This window comes from Pithys albifrons, chromosome 13, assembly GCF_047495875.1.
Source record: "Pithys albifrons albifrons isolate INPA30051 chromosome 13, PitAlb_v1, whole genome shotgun sequence".
NCBI lineage: Eukaryota > Metazoa > Chordata > Aves > Passeriformes > Thamnophilidae > Pithys > Pithys albifrons.
In genome coordinates, this window is record NC_092470.1 from 8,651,363 (window position 1) to 8,668,007 (window position 16,645).

The 16,645-nt window shown below is 40.0% G+C and overlaps 1 protein-coding gene and 1 pseudogene across 7 annotated transcripts in view; both read left to right on the forward strand.

Annotated features, from left to right (window-relative positions):
- Nucleotides 1-16,505, forward strand: part of RAB27A (RAB27A, member RAS oncogene family) — a 30,671-nt gene extending 14,166 nt beyond the window's left edge. For all 7 annotated transcript variants that reach the window (XM_071568435.1, XM_071568429.1, XM_071568434.1 and 4 more), the window contains 5 exons: nucleotides 9,098-9,270; nucleotides 10,444-10,529; nucleotides 11,152-11,255; nucleotides 11,985-12,108; nucleotides 14,175-16,505. In XM_071568435.1, coding sequence (XP_071424536.1) covers nucleotides 9,118-9,270; nucleotides 10,444-10,529; nucleotides 11,152-11,255; nucleotides 11,985-12,108; nucleotides 14,175-14,373 — 666 coding nt within the window. In that variant the 5' untranslated portion in view covers nucleotides 9,098-9,117 and the 3' untranslated portion in view covers nucleotides 14,374-16,505. The remainder of the gene's footprint in view (nucleotides 1-9,097; nucleotides 9,271-10,443; nucleotides 10,530-11,151; nucleotides 11,256-11,984; nucleotides 12,109-14,174) is intronic.
- Nucleotides 4,291-4,406, forward strand: LOC139678272 (5S ribosomal RNA; annotated as a pseudogene).
- Nucleotides 16,506-16,645: the final 140 nt, after the last annotated feature.

Below are 16,645 nucleotides of genomic sequence, written 5' to 3' on the forward strand. Positions count from 1 at the left end.
TGTAGCCCATTCCTCATTTCAGAGGTTTGATGCCTTTCTAAATCATAATGTAGAATGTAAAAAATTATTATATGAAGTTTGTTTGTCAGTTGGTGTGAGATTTTTGGGTTCTTCATGATTTTGCAGTGATTTTATGTGGTGTTAAGCCAAGACAGCACAGTCTGTATCCACTGTGGTGTGGTAACTGCTTGTGCCTTTCTTTGATGCAGTTTTCTACAGGGAACTTGCTGTGCTTGGATTGATCAGAGCAGTCTGACTGGCAATTTATTTTCTTAGCATAACTTTATGTATTTTTCTCTGGAACTTGGGTTATAGAGGTGATTATTTTGTAAGTTCTGCTGCCAAGCCATTTATTAGCTGTAGCAGAACCTTTCTGAATTTTAATTGAAGACTTCTGAGAGGAGAGGTGGGAAATTGCCTGTTTCTGTAGGTCAGTTAAAGTGAAACTATGCTATGTATGCATGACCCGTTATGAAAGAATTCAGGCAGACATCTACAGCATGAAAAGATGGCAACAGCTGCCAGGTTACAGCCAGGGGTGTTACTCCACAGCCTGCTTGGGGCCCTCCCTCTGGAAATAACTAAAAGGAAATAGTATGGGTAAACTGTGGCATTAGACTTGTGCTGCTTTTTGCTTTCCTTGCAGAGCTCATCCACACCTCCATGACAAGCACCAGTATAAGAAATTCTAGTTTGCTGTGCTGTTTATCTGAGCAGTCTTTGCTGTGTATCAGGATTTAACTATAATTCATGTTGTAATATGGGATTCTGATCAGGGCAGTGAGATAAATAGTGTTGGCAACTCAGTTTGAAAAACAGCAGGCTTTTTGAATGCAAGCTTTGTGTTGTGCAGCTCAGCCTGCTTAATCGGAGCTTCTTTTGAATTATGCCTTCCCTGAGGCTCTAGAAAAGAAGCTGTGCTAGGAAATGAATTGAAGCAAACATTTTGCCAAAGCCCTGTCTGAGTATTTTGGCAAACTGCATAGCCTCACTGGAAAGCTTGGGCAGTGTTAGTACCTACTGCAGTCCTGGAGCTGTTCAAGGGGGAGATTTGGTGAAACTGGAGGCTTGGTTTTCAATTCTTGAAAAGAACCCATCCCAAACCTGTGGTTTCAGCTTTGCTTTCTTGGAAGAGTTTGAGTGACACTTCTGAGCCACAAGCAAGCTCAAAAAGGCTGTGTCTTGTGCCACAGATGAAGATTTCTGTGGAGATTTCTGTTCTGCTGTCACTTGTTAGTAACTTCCTGAAGAGAACAGGTTATGGCCTATTAAATACCGCCTATTTCAGGCTGAAGTGGTGTTTTATTGTGTAATGGACAAGTTCAGTTATGCCCAGAGCATTCTCAGTAAGTTATTCCTAACCTTTTCATAGCATTTATGAGACATGGAAGTGTCACATATGCTTATGATTTCCAGACATGTTTGCTAAAAATCCTGCTGAGTACTGGCTGAAAATCTCTCTCAGACTGTGGCCATTCTAGACATTGACATCAAAGCGTAGGTTTGTTTTTGAGACCTCTTAGGGGCAGAATATTCACAACTGACACCCATCTCTCAAATGCCCTGACTGTCCCCACATGGCAGCGTGATCTGGAGTAGGCACAGTGATCTTGGCACCTGCAAGGATGCTTCTGTCAAGATTTTATAGTTTTTAAAAGTTGGGAGAAGGGAATGCTGGCTGTGAACCTCAGTTTTATCAGTCTGGATACAGCCTTCCTTCTCTGTCCATGTGTACCACTTCCTTCCTTGACATCTCTGACTGTCCTGTGACACTGGATTTGAGATTAGGGAGTAGAAGGAATAATTTTTCCAGTTGCTGGGCAGGGTTTTTCTTAACTGACAGTGTCCCTTGCTTTCCCAGAGGTAACTACAGACTTTCTTTGTGCTTTTTGCTAGATCCATTTAAGAAACCCCTTTGATGAAGTATTTCCACAAATAACTTTTTATTATTCCTAAAGTTATGCCTGATATCCATAGGTAACACAGTTTTCCAGCTCATTAGAAATGGATATGTGTTAGTTGTTCAGACAGTATCTCTGATAACTAGAAAGTTTTCTGGGGAGCAGGATGTTTCACCAGTTGCTGAAAGTGTGATCTGACACATTAGTCCTGCTCTAAATGGCCTTGTGGTTTGCTGTTTTCAGAATAACTTCTGATGGACTTAAAAATTTTTGGCTATTTCAATGTCATCTAAGTAATGAGAAAACATTTAACTTTCTGAGAATTAAATAACAAGAATAAAATGTAAAACATCCTCTATACTGTGACCGCCATTAGTTATATTATAGTAGGACAGGTCACAATATTCCAAAAAAGCAGTGGTGCTAAGAATGGTAGCAGCTGCCAAAAAAAGAAGGAAGTTTTGTTGCATCTTCCAGTCAAAAACCAGAGTTAGCAAGGAAGAGAATTCATCTCCTGTTAAAAACAAAAGAAGCCAATGTTTCCCAATCCAAGGGAGGAAAAGGTGGATTAAATTCCGCACTGAAATTCCTTCCTGCCGCACCCCTTTGTGTGCTGAATGATGCAGTTTTATAGTCCCATTTGTACCATAATGTATTTATTAGAGGAAGAATTGAGTGGTTGAGGATGGAGCAAGTAGTGTGGAGCTCTTTAAAACAAAAATTCTTGCTTTATTTTTCTCATTCTACTCTGGAGTTTATTTGCAATATACAGATCTTTGCTTCGCTTCTTACCTTGAAAGCAGCTTAAGATAAGAGTGCAAAGAGGTAACTCATGAGGCAAAAGCTGTTCTCAGGAGAGGAGCAGGTCCTCTGTGAGAGTTCAGCTGTTCCCATTCCATACTAAATCTTTATTTATCTACAGTATTTTCTTAACATGGAATATTAGAAGCTGATGAGGGAATGGAGATGGTGCTGAGGAGTTGAAACTGCAGAGATCTCTATGAGGAGAGTTTGGACTATCATCTGCAACATTCCTGGGTTTATTTTTCATTTTTTTCCAGTTCCATGCTGCCTTTTATTCCTTTATGTAACTGAGCTGTTCTTTGAAACCCGGCCTCATTTTTGTTGGTTTGGTGATGCTGAAATGCAAATACAATTGCAAAGTTAACTGTTGTTTCATTTCCTTGCTTCTCCATTCTTAGTTTCCCCTGCTTTTCTGGAAACCAAATCCAGGATCTGCTGTTTCCTTGCCTGGCCTGTTGTGCAAGGTTCTCACCACATCTGCAGACCTGTTGCTTCCCTTTTTTGCCACCTTTCTGGGTAGGATCATGATTTTATGCCTGGCATCTCCCATTATAGCTCATTCTCACAGCGCTTTGTGTGCCTGTCAGTTCCTCTTGCTCTGCAAAATGCTGCAGTTCAGTGATGCTGACAAATTGTCACAGAGCACCTTCAGCTGAGTTAGAAGTGACATCAGCATTTAGAGGCTAAAACCTCACAGCCTCTTTTTTGTACCTGTTTTTTCAGACTCCTGTGTGTATCTGGAGCACCCTTAAAATTACCTAGATCTTTCCAAGAAACAGGCAGTCTTTAAACATTGATGTTGCAATTCCTCTACAGTTGAAACTGAAACAATCATAACAGTAAAATGTCAGGTAAAGCAATTGAGAGTAACCAAAAAATAAATGCTTAGAGAACCTGAAACCCTTCCTCTTATTTGTGATAGGAAAGTCTATGTACCTTCTTGTTATTTATGTTACAGAAAAGCCCCAGAAATCACAGTGTCATTTTGGCCAAAACTAAAGCAAGCCAGGTCATATATTTTCCTAAGAAAAATCCCCAGTGCAGCTCAGCACATTTCAGTGAAGTGCTTATTTATTAACTCTCTTCCTCCAGCATATTTGAGTTAATAAAAAATTATTGTCATAATTTGCTTATATTACATTTGTACCTATCTGGCAGCTTTTAACAGAAGGTGTTTCTAATGGAGTGTTGACTAAGCAGGAACATGATTTCACTCTGTCCCTTGTTTCGACAGAGCTGGCAGGTGTCTGATGGTGACCAGTTCTTCAGGCACTAAGGAGCTGCTGGAGCCTTAGAGCAGGGTGAGGCTGTTCTCTGCACTTCACCCACGCTGGGCAAGAATGTGCTTACTGCTTTGCTGCAGTGGATGGGAGTGCTGGTATGACAGGATTAGTGAACTTACAGGTCCAGATCACTTTCTCAGTTCTGCTGAAACAGATGAAGTGACACATAATACAGCTGTTGAAGTTATTCTAAGTTTGTGTAGTGTCTGGGTGGAAAGGTTCTTTTTCGTATGAATTTACATGCACTTGCAGAATGATCAAATCTGTCCAAATGCATTATTGCCATGTGCTTATATTTTCACAACTACAGCCATGTCACCCTGACACCTGATCCCATCAGATCTCAGAAGCCAAGCAGGGTCAGCCCCGGTCAGTGCTTGGATGGGAGACCTCCTGGGAATACTGGGGACTGTAGGTTCTGGTCCTGAGGACTTCACTGTCACTGTCCAAGCTCACCAGGCTGTGGCAGATGGGCCTGAGGAGTTAAAGGGTGGGACCAGTTCTGTGCACGCTGTGCCTCACCTAAAAAATCCACTGTGCAGGCTGGAAGGGCACACCCACGTGGGGAGAGCCCTTCCTAAATCTTCGTTCGCGATGCCCACCCATGATGATGATGATGGTATTTCCACATTATCCACTGAGAGATCTGCAGTATCTTCCTTTTCTGTCTGTGTAGGGTTTGGACTCCTCTTCCCCCAAGTCCCATGTCAGCCCTCTAATCACAAGCATGCGGCCTCAACAGAGAGAAAACAGAGTTTACTGCTGTATCCTCCTCACACCTGAGATAAAGGGTGTAAAGCTGTGAATGGAACTGAACAGCTGTGATCTATGTGCTCAATCTTTAATGCATATTTTATGAAGACCCTTGTTAGGAACAATGTAATTGCATTAAGGTGTGTGAGTGGTTTTGCAGGAACTTTAGTTGTGCTCTAGGTAGGTCCTGCATAAATCTCTCTTGAAATGCTGTTTGCCTCTAGGAATAAATGGGACATGTGAACTGTGTAATTGCTTCCCGGCCCTGCTGTCAGGCAGCACCCTGCTTAGACACAGAGACATGAGGCACACCTCTTTATCTCTGAGCACCCATCAGCTGAATGCAAACAGGTGACACGTAAGCCTCTTGCCTGTGTGCTCAAGAGGTGGTGCTAGAAAATTACTCCTACTGGAAGTAATATTTCCAGTGTGCTCTAACTATTCCTTTAGCAGAGTTTGGGGTAAGTGGTATACCTTACTTTAAATTGATGTGCTTGAGGACTGTCTGATTAGGGGCATGTTCAGATTTCCTGAATTTTGCACTCTGTATGTGTGTGTACACACTTTTATTTACAGCTTAATCTCTTTTGCCTTCTTCCTGTTTCCGTCTCCTCTCCATCAGTAGCAGCACAGGAGTTGCATGTTTTGTCTAAGGCCAGTTCAGGAGGCATATTCCTTGTTCCCATACTGCATGGGGGAAATCCTGCATGCCTAGCCAATTTCCTTAATTTATACAGGAGCAATACTGCCATGGTCTGGAATGTTTTATCACACAATAGAGTTGTGATATTTGTGTCCTGGAGGCAGAAATAAGAGCCTGTTAACATTGATGCCTGTTTTTGTGAGAGTACCTTGGACTAGGATATCCAGTGAACAAGAGGAGAAGTTGCTTTGCAGGGTGTCCCTTTTTGATAAGCCAGTCTGGATGTGTATGTGAAGGCTGCAGAGCAGCAGCTGCACAGGCACAGCTCAAGTGATGGCAGTGGTGGTCCTGTCAGGAAGGGAAAAGGCCAGTGGAGGTTTTCCAGTACTTGCTCATAACTCCTGTCCATCTGCATACCAGGCAAAGTGCAAAGCCAGAGCCGAATGGGATTTAAGGAGGGATTTACAGCAGGCAAAACTGTGGAGGGCTTGATCTGGAGCTCAAAACTGTGTCCATTACTGATTTTTTTTTTTAAACCAAGGAGTTCTTACTCTTTTGAGCAGGATTTGGAAATTATTTTCTTTTGGTGACAGGATGAATTCTGATTGTATCATCAGTTTTCTCTGAATCTTCCTTTTCTACCTACTCTCCTGATATACAAGGTACAGGAATGTGGAAGGAAAGAGTGGAATGTGGGGAACTACAATGCTTAATTTAAAAAGAAAGAGACGGGATGGGGTTTTGGTAACAGGACCATGGCTTTTTAAAACTCCACAGCAGTTTTTGCTATGGATGTACTTCACTGTGAACATGTTCTTATTTCTGTTATGTGGACCTGGATGTGTCTGGACATTAGGACTGCAGGTCTCGGAAGAAGAGGGTGGAGATCACTTTTTAAATATTTGTGCAGGGAGGAGGACAAGGCTTGAAACTGCTATGAAAATAGCTCTTTGCATGTCTCCAAGGATAGGTTAACTGTGCAGAGTTTCACAAGAACCACTCCCTGGAGATATTTGAATAATAGATTGACATTATGGGGTGCAGTGAGCGTTGTGTGCATTTCAAAACTAGAGGAGAAAATGTCCTTCTGAAACAAATCCTTTAGAAGGCATTTTTATGCCCTTCCTGTGAAGGGCTCCTGATCTCCCGTCAGTCCTCTGGAAATTGTATTTGTTACCAGCCATGGGGAGAATTGAGGTTTAAGTGGGCTCAGTGATCTGGCATGTTTGGGTGAACAGACAGTACAAATCAGATATGACACTAAGAATACATTTGGGTTTTACTTCCCAAAGGTCTAACCTTGAGCTCTGTGTTTTGACTTGAGCTTTCTCCCAGCCCTGACCAGTTCCCTGCAGCTCCATGTAAGAGCTGTGGAGTCCTTCCTTCCTCTGTAAGGTCTTGCATAGGGTGCATGATAAATTAGCTTTCTTACAACATAAATCAGCAGTGATTAGGTGGCACAATTATTTGGAGTTGTTACTAAAAGTATATTTTATATACCTGTAGTTAGCTAACACAATACCAACAAGACAAGGCAAATACCTCTGTCCAGGTGGGATGGCACAGTAAAAGGCTTGGAGCTGGGTTGTCTCTGTGTAATATACTGGCCCTGAGATTTACATTTAAATCTTTTAAAGCAACAATGAATGTAGGGAGATCAAAGCTGAAGGAACCTGTGCTTGAGTAGAGGATGAGCCTGCACAGCTCTTTGCCCCTGGAGAACATCTGAGGGCAAAGGAACTTCTTGCCATGTAGGAGATGGAAGTCTATATCAAATGCAGTCTTGAGGAAAAAACCCTCCTTGTTTGCTTTTTAAATATTTTCCCTTTCTTCTAATGCATTTCAATGAAAAGCCTTTGCAGACCTACAAGGTAGGCAATCTGGTTTTACTTTTTTTCCCTTCTCTAGCAGGGGAGGGGATTTAAAAAATGAAACAAAGCCCCCAAAATTGCTTTTGCTGATGTATGGGAGTGTGTCCAGTGGATCAGGGCTTTTAATTTCTTTTAAAAATGTTTCTTACGTCAGTGTGTGCAGCTCCCTGTTCAACGTGCTTGCTTGAATGTCTGCTCCTTCAGACCTGCAGTTGTGGTGAATTTATGTGGAAAGCTGACTGATAACTGTTGCTACAGGGTTTGCCCTCTCAGTCTTCTGCTCTATTGCAAAACCTTGGTTAAAACACATCAGGGGGAAGTGAATTAGCTGCCTGGGGTGCAGTAGTGAGTGTGAACTGCCACCTAAACCCCCTTTCCTGCAAGGTTTTATGGGTGTTGATGGCATAATGTAAAATATGCCTGGGCTGGGGAAAGGGAGTCTTCAGTGCTGAAAAGGAAAAAAGTGATGCTTTCCAGTGACTCTGCAGTTGGAGAGGGGGGTCAGTCTGACCATTGCCTGCCTTTGGCTGTGCTAAGGCTGGTCATGGCGAAGTCAGCCAGTCATGGTTCTGTAACCATGAGCAGGACTGACCTAAAGGTGAGGCTTTAGAGATAGTTCTGGTTTAAGCTGAATGGGGTGATTGACACCCACATAGTGGAGATACAGAGCTGGTTCCAAACCTCAAGCTGGGAGTTGATATTCAAGAAACGAATTGGTGTTTTGCCATTGATGCAAACTACTGCAGTGTTTTACTTGATATGGATAACTTAATCTAGTTCAAGCTAGAAGTAGTTCCAAAAATACTTATTTGCAGTTGAAACAGCAGATTTTACTCTTTTAAAATTTTATTTTATCATGTAATTTTTTTTGTATTTTAGTGTCTATTTTCATCCTTCATAAGAAGCAATTTTATGCCAGTTTTATGTTGCTTTTAGAATGGTTATTTTAGGCTTATCTTTTCATGTTCATGTCTTTGAACATGACAGAAAGCAGCTCTCTACTGTTTGTTTTGGGGGAGGAGAGGCTCAGTAGCTACTCAACAGGAAAGTACCAATGCACTTAGATCAGCCTTTGGAGTACACATGGAATTTGCCAGTGATTTTTGTTACCCATTCTAGCTGGTCCTGGACTTAGGTCAGATTGCAGATAATATGGTTATTTTTTCAAAGGCATGAAAAAGAAAGAGAGAATTTCTTAAATGTGTATGAGGCATGGAAAAATGTATGTGTTGTTTAATGGCAACTCAGGATCAAGATTTAGTTTCAATCATTAACTAGCGTCATGATAAAAACTTTGAAAATTGTCCCTCTAAACAAAACAAAAAACCCCACAAACAAGAAAAAGCTTTTTCAAGACTGAAAAATAGCTATTAGTAGAAAATTATTGTAATTTTTATTTAAATACAGTGGGCAGTCTGGCAAAAATGGGGGGGGGGGTTTGTATATTAATAATGCCACAGTGAGAGTGGGGCCAGAATTGCACTGCTGGTATGTTTAAGTAGCTTTTACAAGCTTCTATGCAGATTAAAATCAGTTCTGCAGTTCATGTTCCGGATATCTTGAATACTTTGACCTTGATTTTCAGTCTTTCCTGAATAAGGTAAAATTGTGTTGCCTTCTCTTTCTGGTAAAAGGAATGTAATTAAATTAAAGATGCACTTTTCCAGTCACAGCTGAATTTGATATTATGAGTTTCAGGTGAAGCTGGTGTAAAGGAGTACAGAACTGGTCCCACTGCTCCATGCTTTGTAGTTCAAATAGTGATTTATTTTTTAAACATTTGTCAAAAGAAGCCCAGGCAGAGCTGTTAACTAACTCATCCTTTCTGCTTTGCTTTTTAAGGTGCCTCCTGAATTCTCACTATGTCTGATGGGGACTACGATTACCTCATAAAATTTCTAGCCCTCGGTGACTCTGGAGTAGGAAAGACCAGCCTTCTTTACCAATATACAGATGGCAAATTTAATTCCAAATTTATCACAACGGTGGGCATTGACTTCCGGGAAAAGAGAGTGGTGAGTTTTAAGAGTGTCTTATTTGAAAATGGTGTCTGTCTATTTGTTAAAAATCAGACCTGCCCCATCCCACTGTGTGGGCATGGAATGCATAGTTACTGTGCACTTCATCTTCTGGCAAAGTAGTTTGGATATAAAGCTGGACAATGTGTTGTGATAACCACTTGGATGCTGGTCCTTGCTGCTCTGGGAAGTGGAGTTGGCACAAGCTGTTTTTTCACTCTTAAATGCCTGGTGGTTTCCCAAGTGTCCAGAAATCTGGATGGGGCATTGTGCAGACTGGCCTTTAATGCATGACATGCACCCCAGTAGTGTAATGAGTAACTGTCCTAATGAATTGCCAAACCAGTGCCTTCAGTAAGTCAGTGTTCCTTTTGTGGGATAGCAAACATGGTGCTTTTGCTTGATCAGCATATTTGATAATTCTGGACAAGACTGAGGTGTCACAGCCTGAATTTTATAATCCACAAATTCAGCAAGATTGTGTATCTCTAAAGATTTGTTTGTAACTCTTGTAATCTTAGGTACAATGACAGTTGAAGATAAAGAAGGTTACCAAACATGAAGTAGCCTAAGCAAGAAATTAATCTATTTTTGTCTGATTCTTCCAAGACTAATAGATGCCCTTATTTATATTTTCATGCTGAGTAATCTCTTCAGTTTGTATTATTATCGTGCAATTTCTGCTTTATAAGCTGTGATATAAGATCTAACCTGAGCAATTTTTCAGTAATCTTTTGGCAGCTAAGAAGAGATGTCATTATCTCTAGGAGTCTGTTTACTAATGAGGTTCTGCTGGTGGTACAAATACATTGCCAGATTGCATTGTTGCTTTCTTATATTTTCATTTGAACATGATACAAGATAATAAAAAAACGGAAAATCAAAATTAATCTTATCTCATGGCCACTCTCAATGTCTGTCTGGAGTCCATAGTCTATTGGATACTGGTTTTCCAATTAACTTTTACCCTTATTTTCAAATATTCAATTGGATGAAAAATTAAAATGCAACCTATAATACCTTTTTCTTATAAAGCAAAGGGATTGAGTTGTAGTGGGGATCTTTGCATTGACAGTGCTACTTTTGCTGTATTTAATGACTTTAAGTGTCAGTTATTTGGTGTTCTGTAGCAGCTGGACTGGTACCAGTGTTGCAAATTCCCTTTTCCAGGTGTATAGACCCAATGGGCCGGATGGCGTTGGTGGCAGAGGGCAGAGGATCCACCTGCAGCTCTGGGACACTGCAGGGCAGGAGAGGTAGGACCGAGGGTGGGAACATGTGCCTGCTGTAACAGTGATGGAAAGTGTCCTAGGAATACCCCGTAAATTATAACTGTAATTTGCACCTGCAGAATATGAAAACTGTAATTCTTGAAAACTTTATTTCTTTTCATGGCCGATATAGATGCTTTTAAGTCTTTTCCTTTTTAAGGTTTTCCTTAAATTTCTGTAAATATGTTGAGGTCTTGGGAAAGGCAGACAGGTAAAATCATCTCAAAGGATTCTTTTCTATTTGCCTATCAAAAAAGCAGAATCCTCGTGGTTGTTTTAAAATGAAGAACTAATTTGTGTAGGGAATGAATTTCTGTTCAAAGTTAGAATTTCATTATTATTTTAATTTCTGAATCTTGATCAAGGCATGCTTTATAGTAGAGGACTTTAAACTCTCACACTCAAGTCTCTTTGACTCCTTAGGCCTTGATTAGGCCTCAGTGATGTTAATAATTCTTGTTACGCAGTCCCTGCATCAGCAAAACAATTATGAATATTTTATTCCAGTTAATTCTGTCTTCAGTTACCTCAGTTTTATGACTGTATACAATTATGTTTTTAAATTAACTTGTCAGATGAGCCAACTAATTTCACTTTGCTGGCTTAGGTTTCGTAGCTTGACAACGGCTTTCTTCAGAGATGCCATGGGGTTTCTTCTCCTCTTTGATCTGACAAATGAGCAAAGCTTTCTGAATGTCAGGAACTGGATAAGTATGGCCTTCTTTTTTTGTTTGGTTTTTTTTTTCATTCCTTGCATGGGTGGGGAGGGGGCTGTGTTTGTAAATGTGGAGTCTCACTGAGAAATAGAACTGAAAATACTGGTTTTGTACCTTTCTCAGTAAAAGAATGTAAATGTTGCATTCCTAATTGTAATAGCTGCTAGTGATGGCTTCTAGGCCTTACCTGAAATTCAGCTTTGCCTACTGAACTTGAGCCTTCCACCTACATAGCAGGAGTCTGAGAGAACATCATACCCCTGGCTCTGGGGCTGTTCAGTAATTTAAGTGTGTGGAAACGCTATGCAAAACTCTTATTTTGACTCACCTGAAGCTTTGTCAGCAAAACTTACTAGGCTGGTATATTGAGGCAAAGAAGTTCCCAAGCAACATCAGCTGTAAGGACAAGAAAGTATATCCTTTCCTGGCAGCTCACTGAGGATGCTTATTGAGAATAACTCCCTAAGCTACAAATACACAAGTTTCTGTGCTAACTTTGTCAGGCTTCTGTTTCCCAAGATTTTTCACTGGGTACGTGACAGCAAGTTCCCACCTGTTCTCTGGCTCCTCAGTGCAGTAGCAGAATTCCTGTGAACTAAACAGATACAGATATCTATATCTATCTATATCTATATATCAGCTAATACTTGGTTTATGGTAGTGTTCTAGGTGAGCTGTGTGTGTGACAGTAAGTTGTGACTCCTGTTCCTGTTGGTGCTCTTAGGTCAGCTACAAATGCATGCGTATTGTGAAAACCCTGACATCGTGTTGTGTGGCAACAAGAGTGATCTGGAAGACCAAAGGACGGTGAAAGAAGAAGAGGCTAAAGAACTTGCAGAAAAATATGGGTAAGTAACTTTCTTCCAATTATTGCTGTGTTTAAAGCAGAATAAAATGCTTTCTGTAATGCTTTTTCTGTATACTGAAAGATTTCTGTGAGAATAAGCATTTTAAGATGCTTAACTGGCCACTATGATAACTTTTTTTTTCTGTCAGAGATTAATGTTTTCTGCATTGCTTAAAAATAAATACTTTGTATTGCAATAATCTTGCACTGAAAATTGGTTAATCTTCTTTCCTTGGAAGTAAACAAAATAAATTTTCAGAGACATTCTGGGAAAGAGATAGAATTTAGCTAGAGAGGCAGGTGAATAATGAGGTCAGTCCTTAGCTCTTGCCTGTGCTGAGGCATCTGTGCTCTCACAGGCTCCCAGGGAGCCTGAAAACCAAGTCAGACCAGCAGGAAGACAGGGTAGCCTTGCCCTTCCCCTTCCCTTCAGGCACAGGTCAGGTGTCCCTGAAGGAAGTATGTGAAATCTTCGTTCCTATCAAATATTAATTAACTCCATAGTGCTTTTATACCCCCTTAACTCTTTCATGGGACTTATCTCTGGATTATATTTGCATTTCACTGGGAATCAGAAGTGCACTTTTGAAGGAAATCTTCTGATGCATTTATTGTGGTTCACGTAGTGGAATGACTTTCTAGCACATGAACTGCATTCCTTCTTGTCTGAAAACTGAACTGGGTGATGTGCTCCAACCAGTAACCTGTGTTTGATCTGGAGCAATAGATCAGAACTGCTCCACAGCCCAGCCCACACGGCGTGTGAATGCTGTCTCCTCAGGGTGAGCTGCCTTGTTCTGCAGCTCTCCTGTTGTGTCACGCTGGTTCCTATCACATAGACACAAATCAGCTTGCCTTCACCCTGAAGAACATTGGAGGCAAATCAGAAGCAATCTGTGTATTACAGATAAGTGGGTTTAGTGCAATATTAGCTTCTTCCTTTTTAATTCTGTGAAAATGCTTGTTTTGAAGTTCATGTTACACAGATAACAGCAAGTGCATGTAGGACTTTAACTAGCTGGTTGTGAAGGAGCAAAAAGTTTTAAGCAGCAGCAGATGGCATGTGATCATTTCTTAAATCTCTTTGCACGTGACTTCAGGAAATAATTTATCAAATATTTATTTTTGTGGCTGAAAATGCCAACTTAGTTTAGGAGTAGGGAGCTAAAAGTCAAGGTTATGTATCATATCCAATGTGTAGGCAGTCATAAAGTTCTCTGCCCTGTAGAGATGAGATAGAATATCTGCTAGGAGTCATTCTCTCCTCAGGGGAGGCAAGATGAATCTTGCCGCAGTGAATTCTGGTAACAACAGTGTGAGATAGTGAATATCCCCTTTCTGTGTAAGGGCCTTGTACTGATAAGTGATGTATTCAATAATGATTGCAGGAGACCTACACACTGAGGCAGTACTATATTTTTGACCACTCATAGAGTCTTGCCAGTTAAGTAAGAAATACTTAAAATTCTGAAGCAATGATCTCAGTTTCTTGGGCGGTAACACAAACGTGGCTGCTGTGGCACCTCTCTGTGGGGAGCACTGGCTACAGTCGGTCACAGCCTCCAGAACTGCCACTGCAACATCCTGAGCCACAACTCCACAGTAACGAAAACGAGCAATGTCTTTTCAATACCAAGGTGCCAGAAACTTTTGTTGACAAAGAATAGGTGGTCTGAGCATTGAGATTTTATATAGGAAAGTTTAGAGTTAGGGTGTTAGCAGAAGAAACAGTCACCTTCACACAAGGACATACAAAGTAGTTGCATCTCTTGCAGGGAGCAGAGCTTCAAAAAGCAGAGACCTCAGGAGTATAACTTTGGGAACTCATACTGACCAGTGCCTCTGGAAACTGTGGACTCCAATAAAACTTGCCTTTCTGCCCCACTTACAGTGTCAGCCACTTCATTAATTTCTTTTGCATTTCAGACCAGTGTCTTTTTGCTGTGGAGCAGCAGCGACAGCCTTTTTGTGATTTCTGAGTATGTGGCAGTAATCCTGTGTTGTTGTTTTCTTTTCTTCTGTGACTATAAACTGTGTGATGTAAGTCTGTATTTTTGTCTTCTGCAGAATACCATACTTTGAAACCAGTGCAGCTAATGGGAATAACGTAAGCAAAGCCATTGAAACGCTGCTTGACCTCATCATGAAGCGCATGGAACGGTGTGTGGATAAATCCTGGATCCCTGAGGGGGTGGTGCGCTCCAATGGGCACAGCTCTACAGAACAACTGAATGAGGAGCAAGAAAAAAGCAAATGTGGCTGTTAGCCCAGTTACAATTAAGTTTAATATGTATGGTAAAGTATAGTACAGTTGCAGCTTAACTGTTTAACTTATGGACAAATCACATTGTGTAGTTATTTAATGGGCTATATCAATTCTTGATACTAATTTTTGTTTTCTGTCTCTCAAACAACCTTGACCTTTGCTTGCAAGGTATACAGTTTATTAGTGATGGGACAGAGGATTATTTTGGTGTAGCACTGGATTTTCCTCTAATTCTCTAATTTGAAGGAAAGGGAAGGAAAGGAATTTTCATTACCAAATTCTGTGGGCAACAAGTAAGGGTCGGTTTCTGAACTGAAGGGTTTTATTTGCCCTTTGAAGGCTCCAATAACTACACACACTAGGCCTTTGAATTATATACTATGACAGCTCTTGGTCTCTACTAACAGCAAGTTACCAACATGGATCTTGGTTTTGAACAGAAACATTTAATCATTTCGCCAATCAATAACAATCTTACAGAGCAAATCGGGTTTTCCACAAAAGCCTGTGAGACACTTGTCCTTGCTCTCAGTTTTTAGGGATGAAAACCAAAAGAAAGCTATTCAAAGCAGAATAAAAAACTCCAGAGAAGCACAGGGGTGTGCATGTAGAGCACCTGGGGTATGTCATGTAATCGAACATGTAAACTACAACTGTACTATATAAAACATATCCAACAAAGCCTGTTAGACCTCCTGACATCTTTTGAATTTCTAGAACATGCATATACATATATTTATGTGTAAATGATATAGCTGTTGTGTTTCTTTTATATTACCATTCATGTTTTAACAGGACTGTAGGCCAACCTACATGTCAGCAAAATTTCATCAGAGCTGGTGCTTTGCACTGAATTTTTTGCCAAACACAGGTTCAGAATGTCTTCAAATTTGGATTGAAAAATTAATGATGATTGTCTTCTGGTGAGATGCAGCTAAGATACTAGTTCTGTAGCTCAGTATGTCTACAAATTTGTAATGCTCATTTTAATCTGCCAACCTTTGTGTCCTGTACATCTTGGTTATCATATATTCATTTATGGTTTGTTAATTTCCTTTAGGTTGTATTTAAAAAAGAATAGAGTTGCTTTTCCTTTCCCCCCCCCCCCCCACAGGTCACACAAATGTCAGTTTTGCTTTCAGTGAATCATGTTATTCTGACCATTTTTATTTATTCATACAACCTAAGAAACAATCAGTATTTTTTGGGGTATTTTTTCTGGACTGATTTATAAGATGTGCCTACCAAACTCTTTTCTACCCTGGCAGAGATTGTATAACTATAAAGTGTTGCCAATTAAAGTCATAACTTGCCAAATTGAGTCTTGTTACAGACTTTCCACAGCAGTTTGTTTACAAAACTCCAAAGCTACTGCTCTTTAGAAATTATGTATTTATTTATTTAAGTATTTGAAGTACTGCAATTTCAGGCAAGTATTGATACCACTTATCAACATGAATTGCAGCATAACAAATTTTTTGAAGGAAGGACCAAAAATGTTTCTAGAATAGGAGCTAAAAATATATATATATTTGATGTAGCCTCTGGTTATATTAATTAATACAAGAATAAGTGTTAAAACTTGGTTCTGAAAATATTTTATGCAGTAATGCATTGTTCTTTAACAAACACAATATGTAAATATTAGATTTTTATCACAACCTGCACGGAATATTTTAAAAGTGCAATATAATTTGACTGCTCTGGAGCTAGGACGGAGATAAAAGCAATTTATATATGAATATAGGGTTTGGTTTTTTCTACTGCACAATACCAAGATTCTAAAATGCTTGTCGACCGGGGTTACTGTAGTTAACTCAGAGTGCCTTTTGTAGTTACCATCATGTCTCTAACCAGTAGAGTAACAAACTCTACTGTAAGACACAATACATTTCAGTGTACTTCAGTGTCTGAATTTCTTCTAATACAACTCTGCTTTTCAGAGGGTTGCAGTGGAACTTTGTCATGCATTAACTTTAATGGGCGTTTTTGTGCTTCTAGTTCCATCCAGTTCCTGAAAACTTTAAGGATTATCGCAACCAACTACTGAGCTAAGTGGCTACTGAAATGGTGTAAAAATATTTCCTTTTGAATACTTATGTTTAAATTGGATATTAAATATTGAAACTGTCGTATTACTGTCATGCCTATTATTTGTAACTATTTACAAAGAGAGTCTACATAAAATTGCTTTGATGTCAACCTTTGAAATGTGCCATAAGATTTATCTGTTTGAATTATTGTGTGACAGAACTTTTGTTCCTTTTTAAAC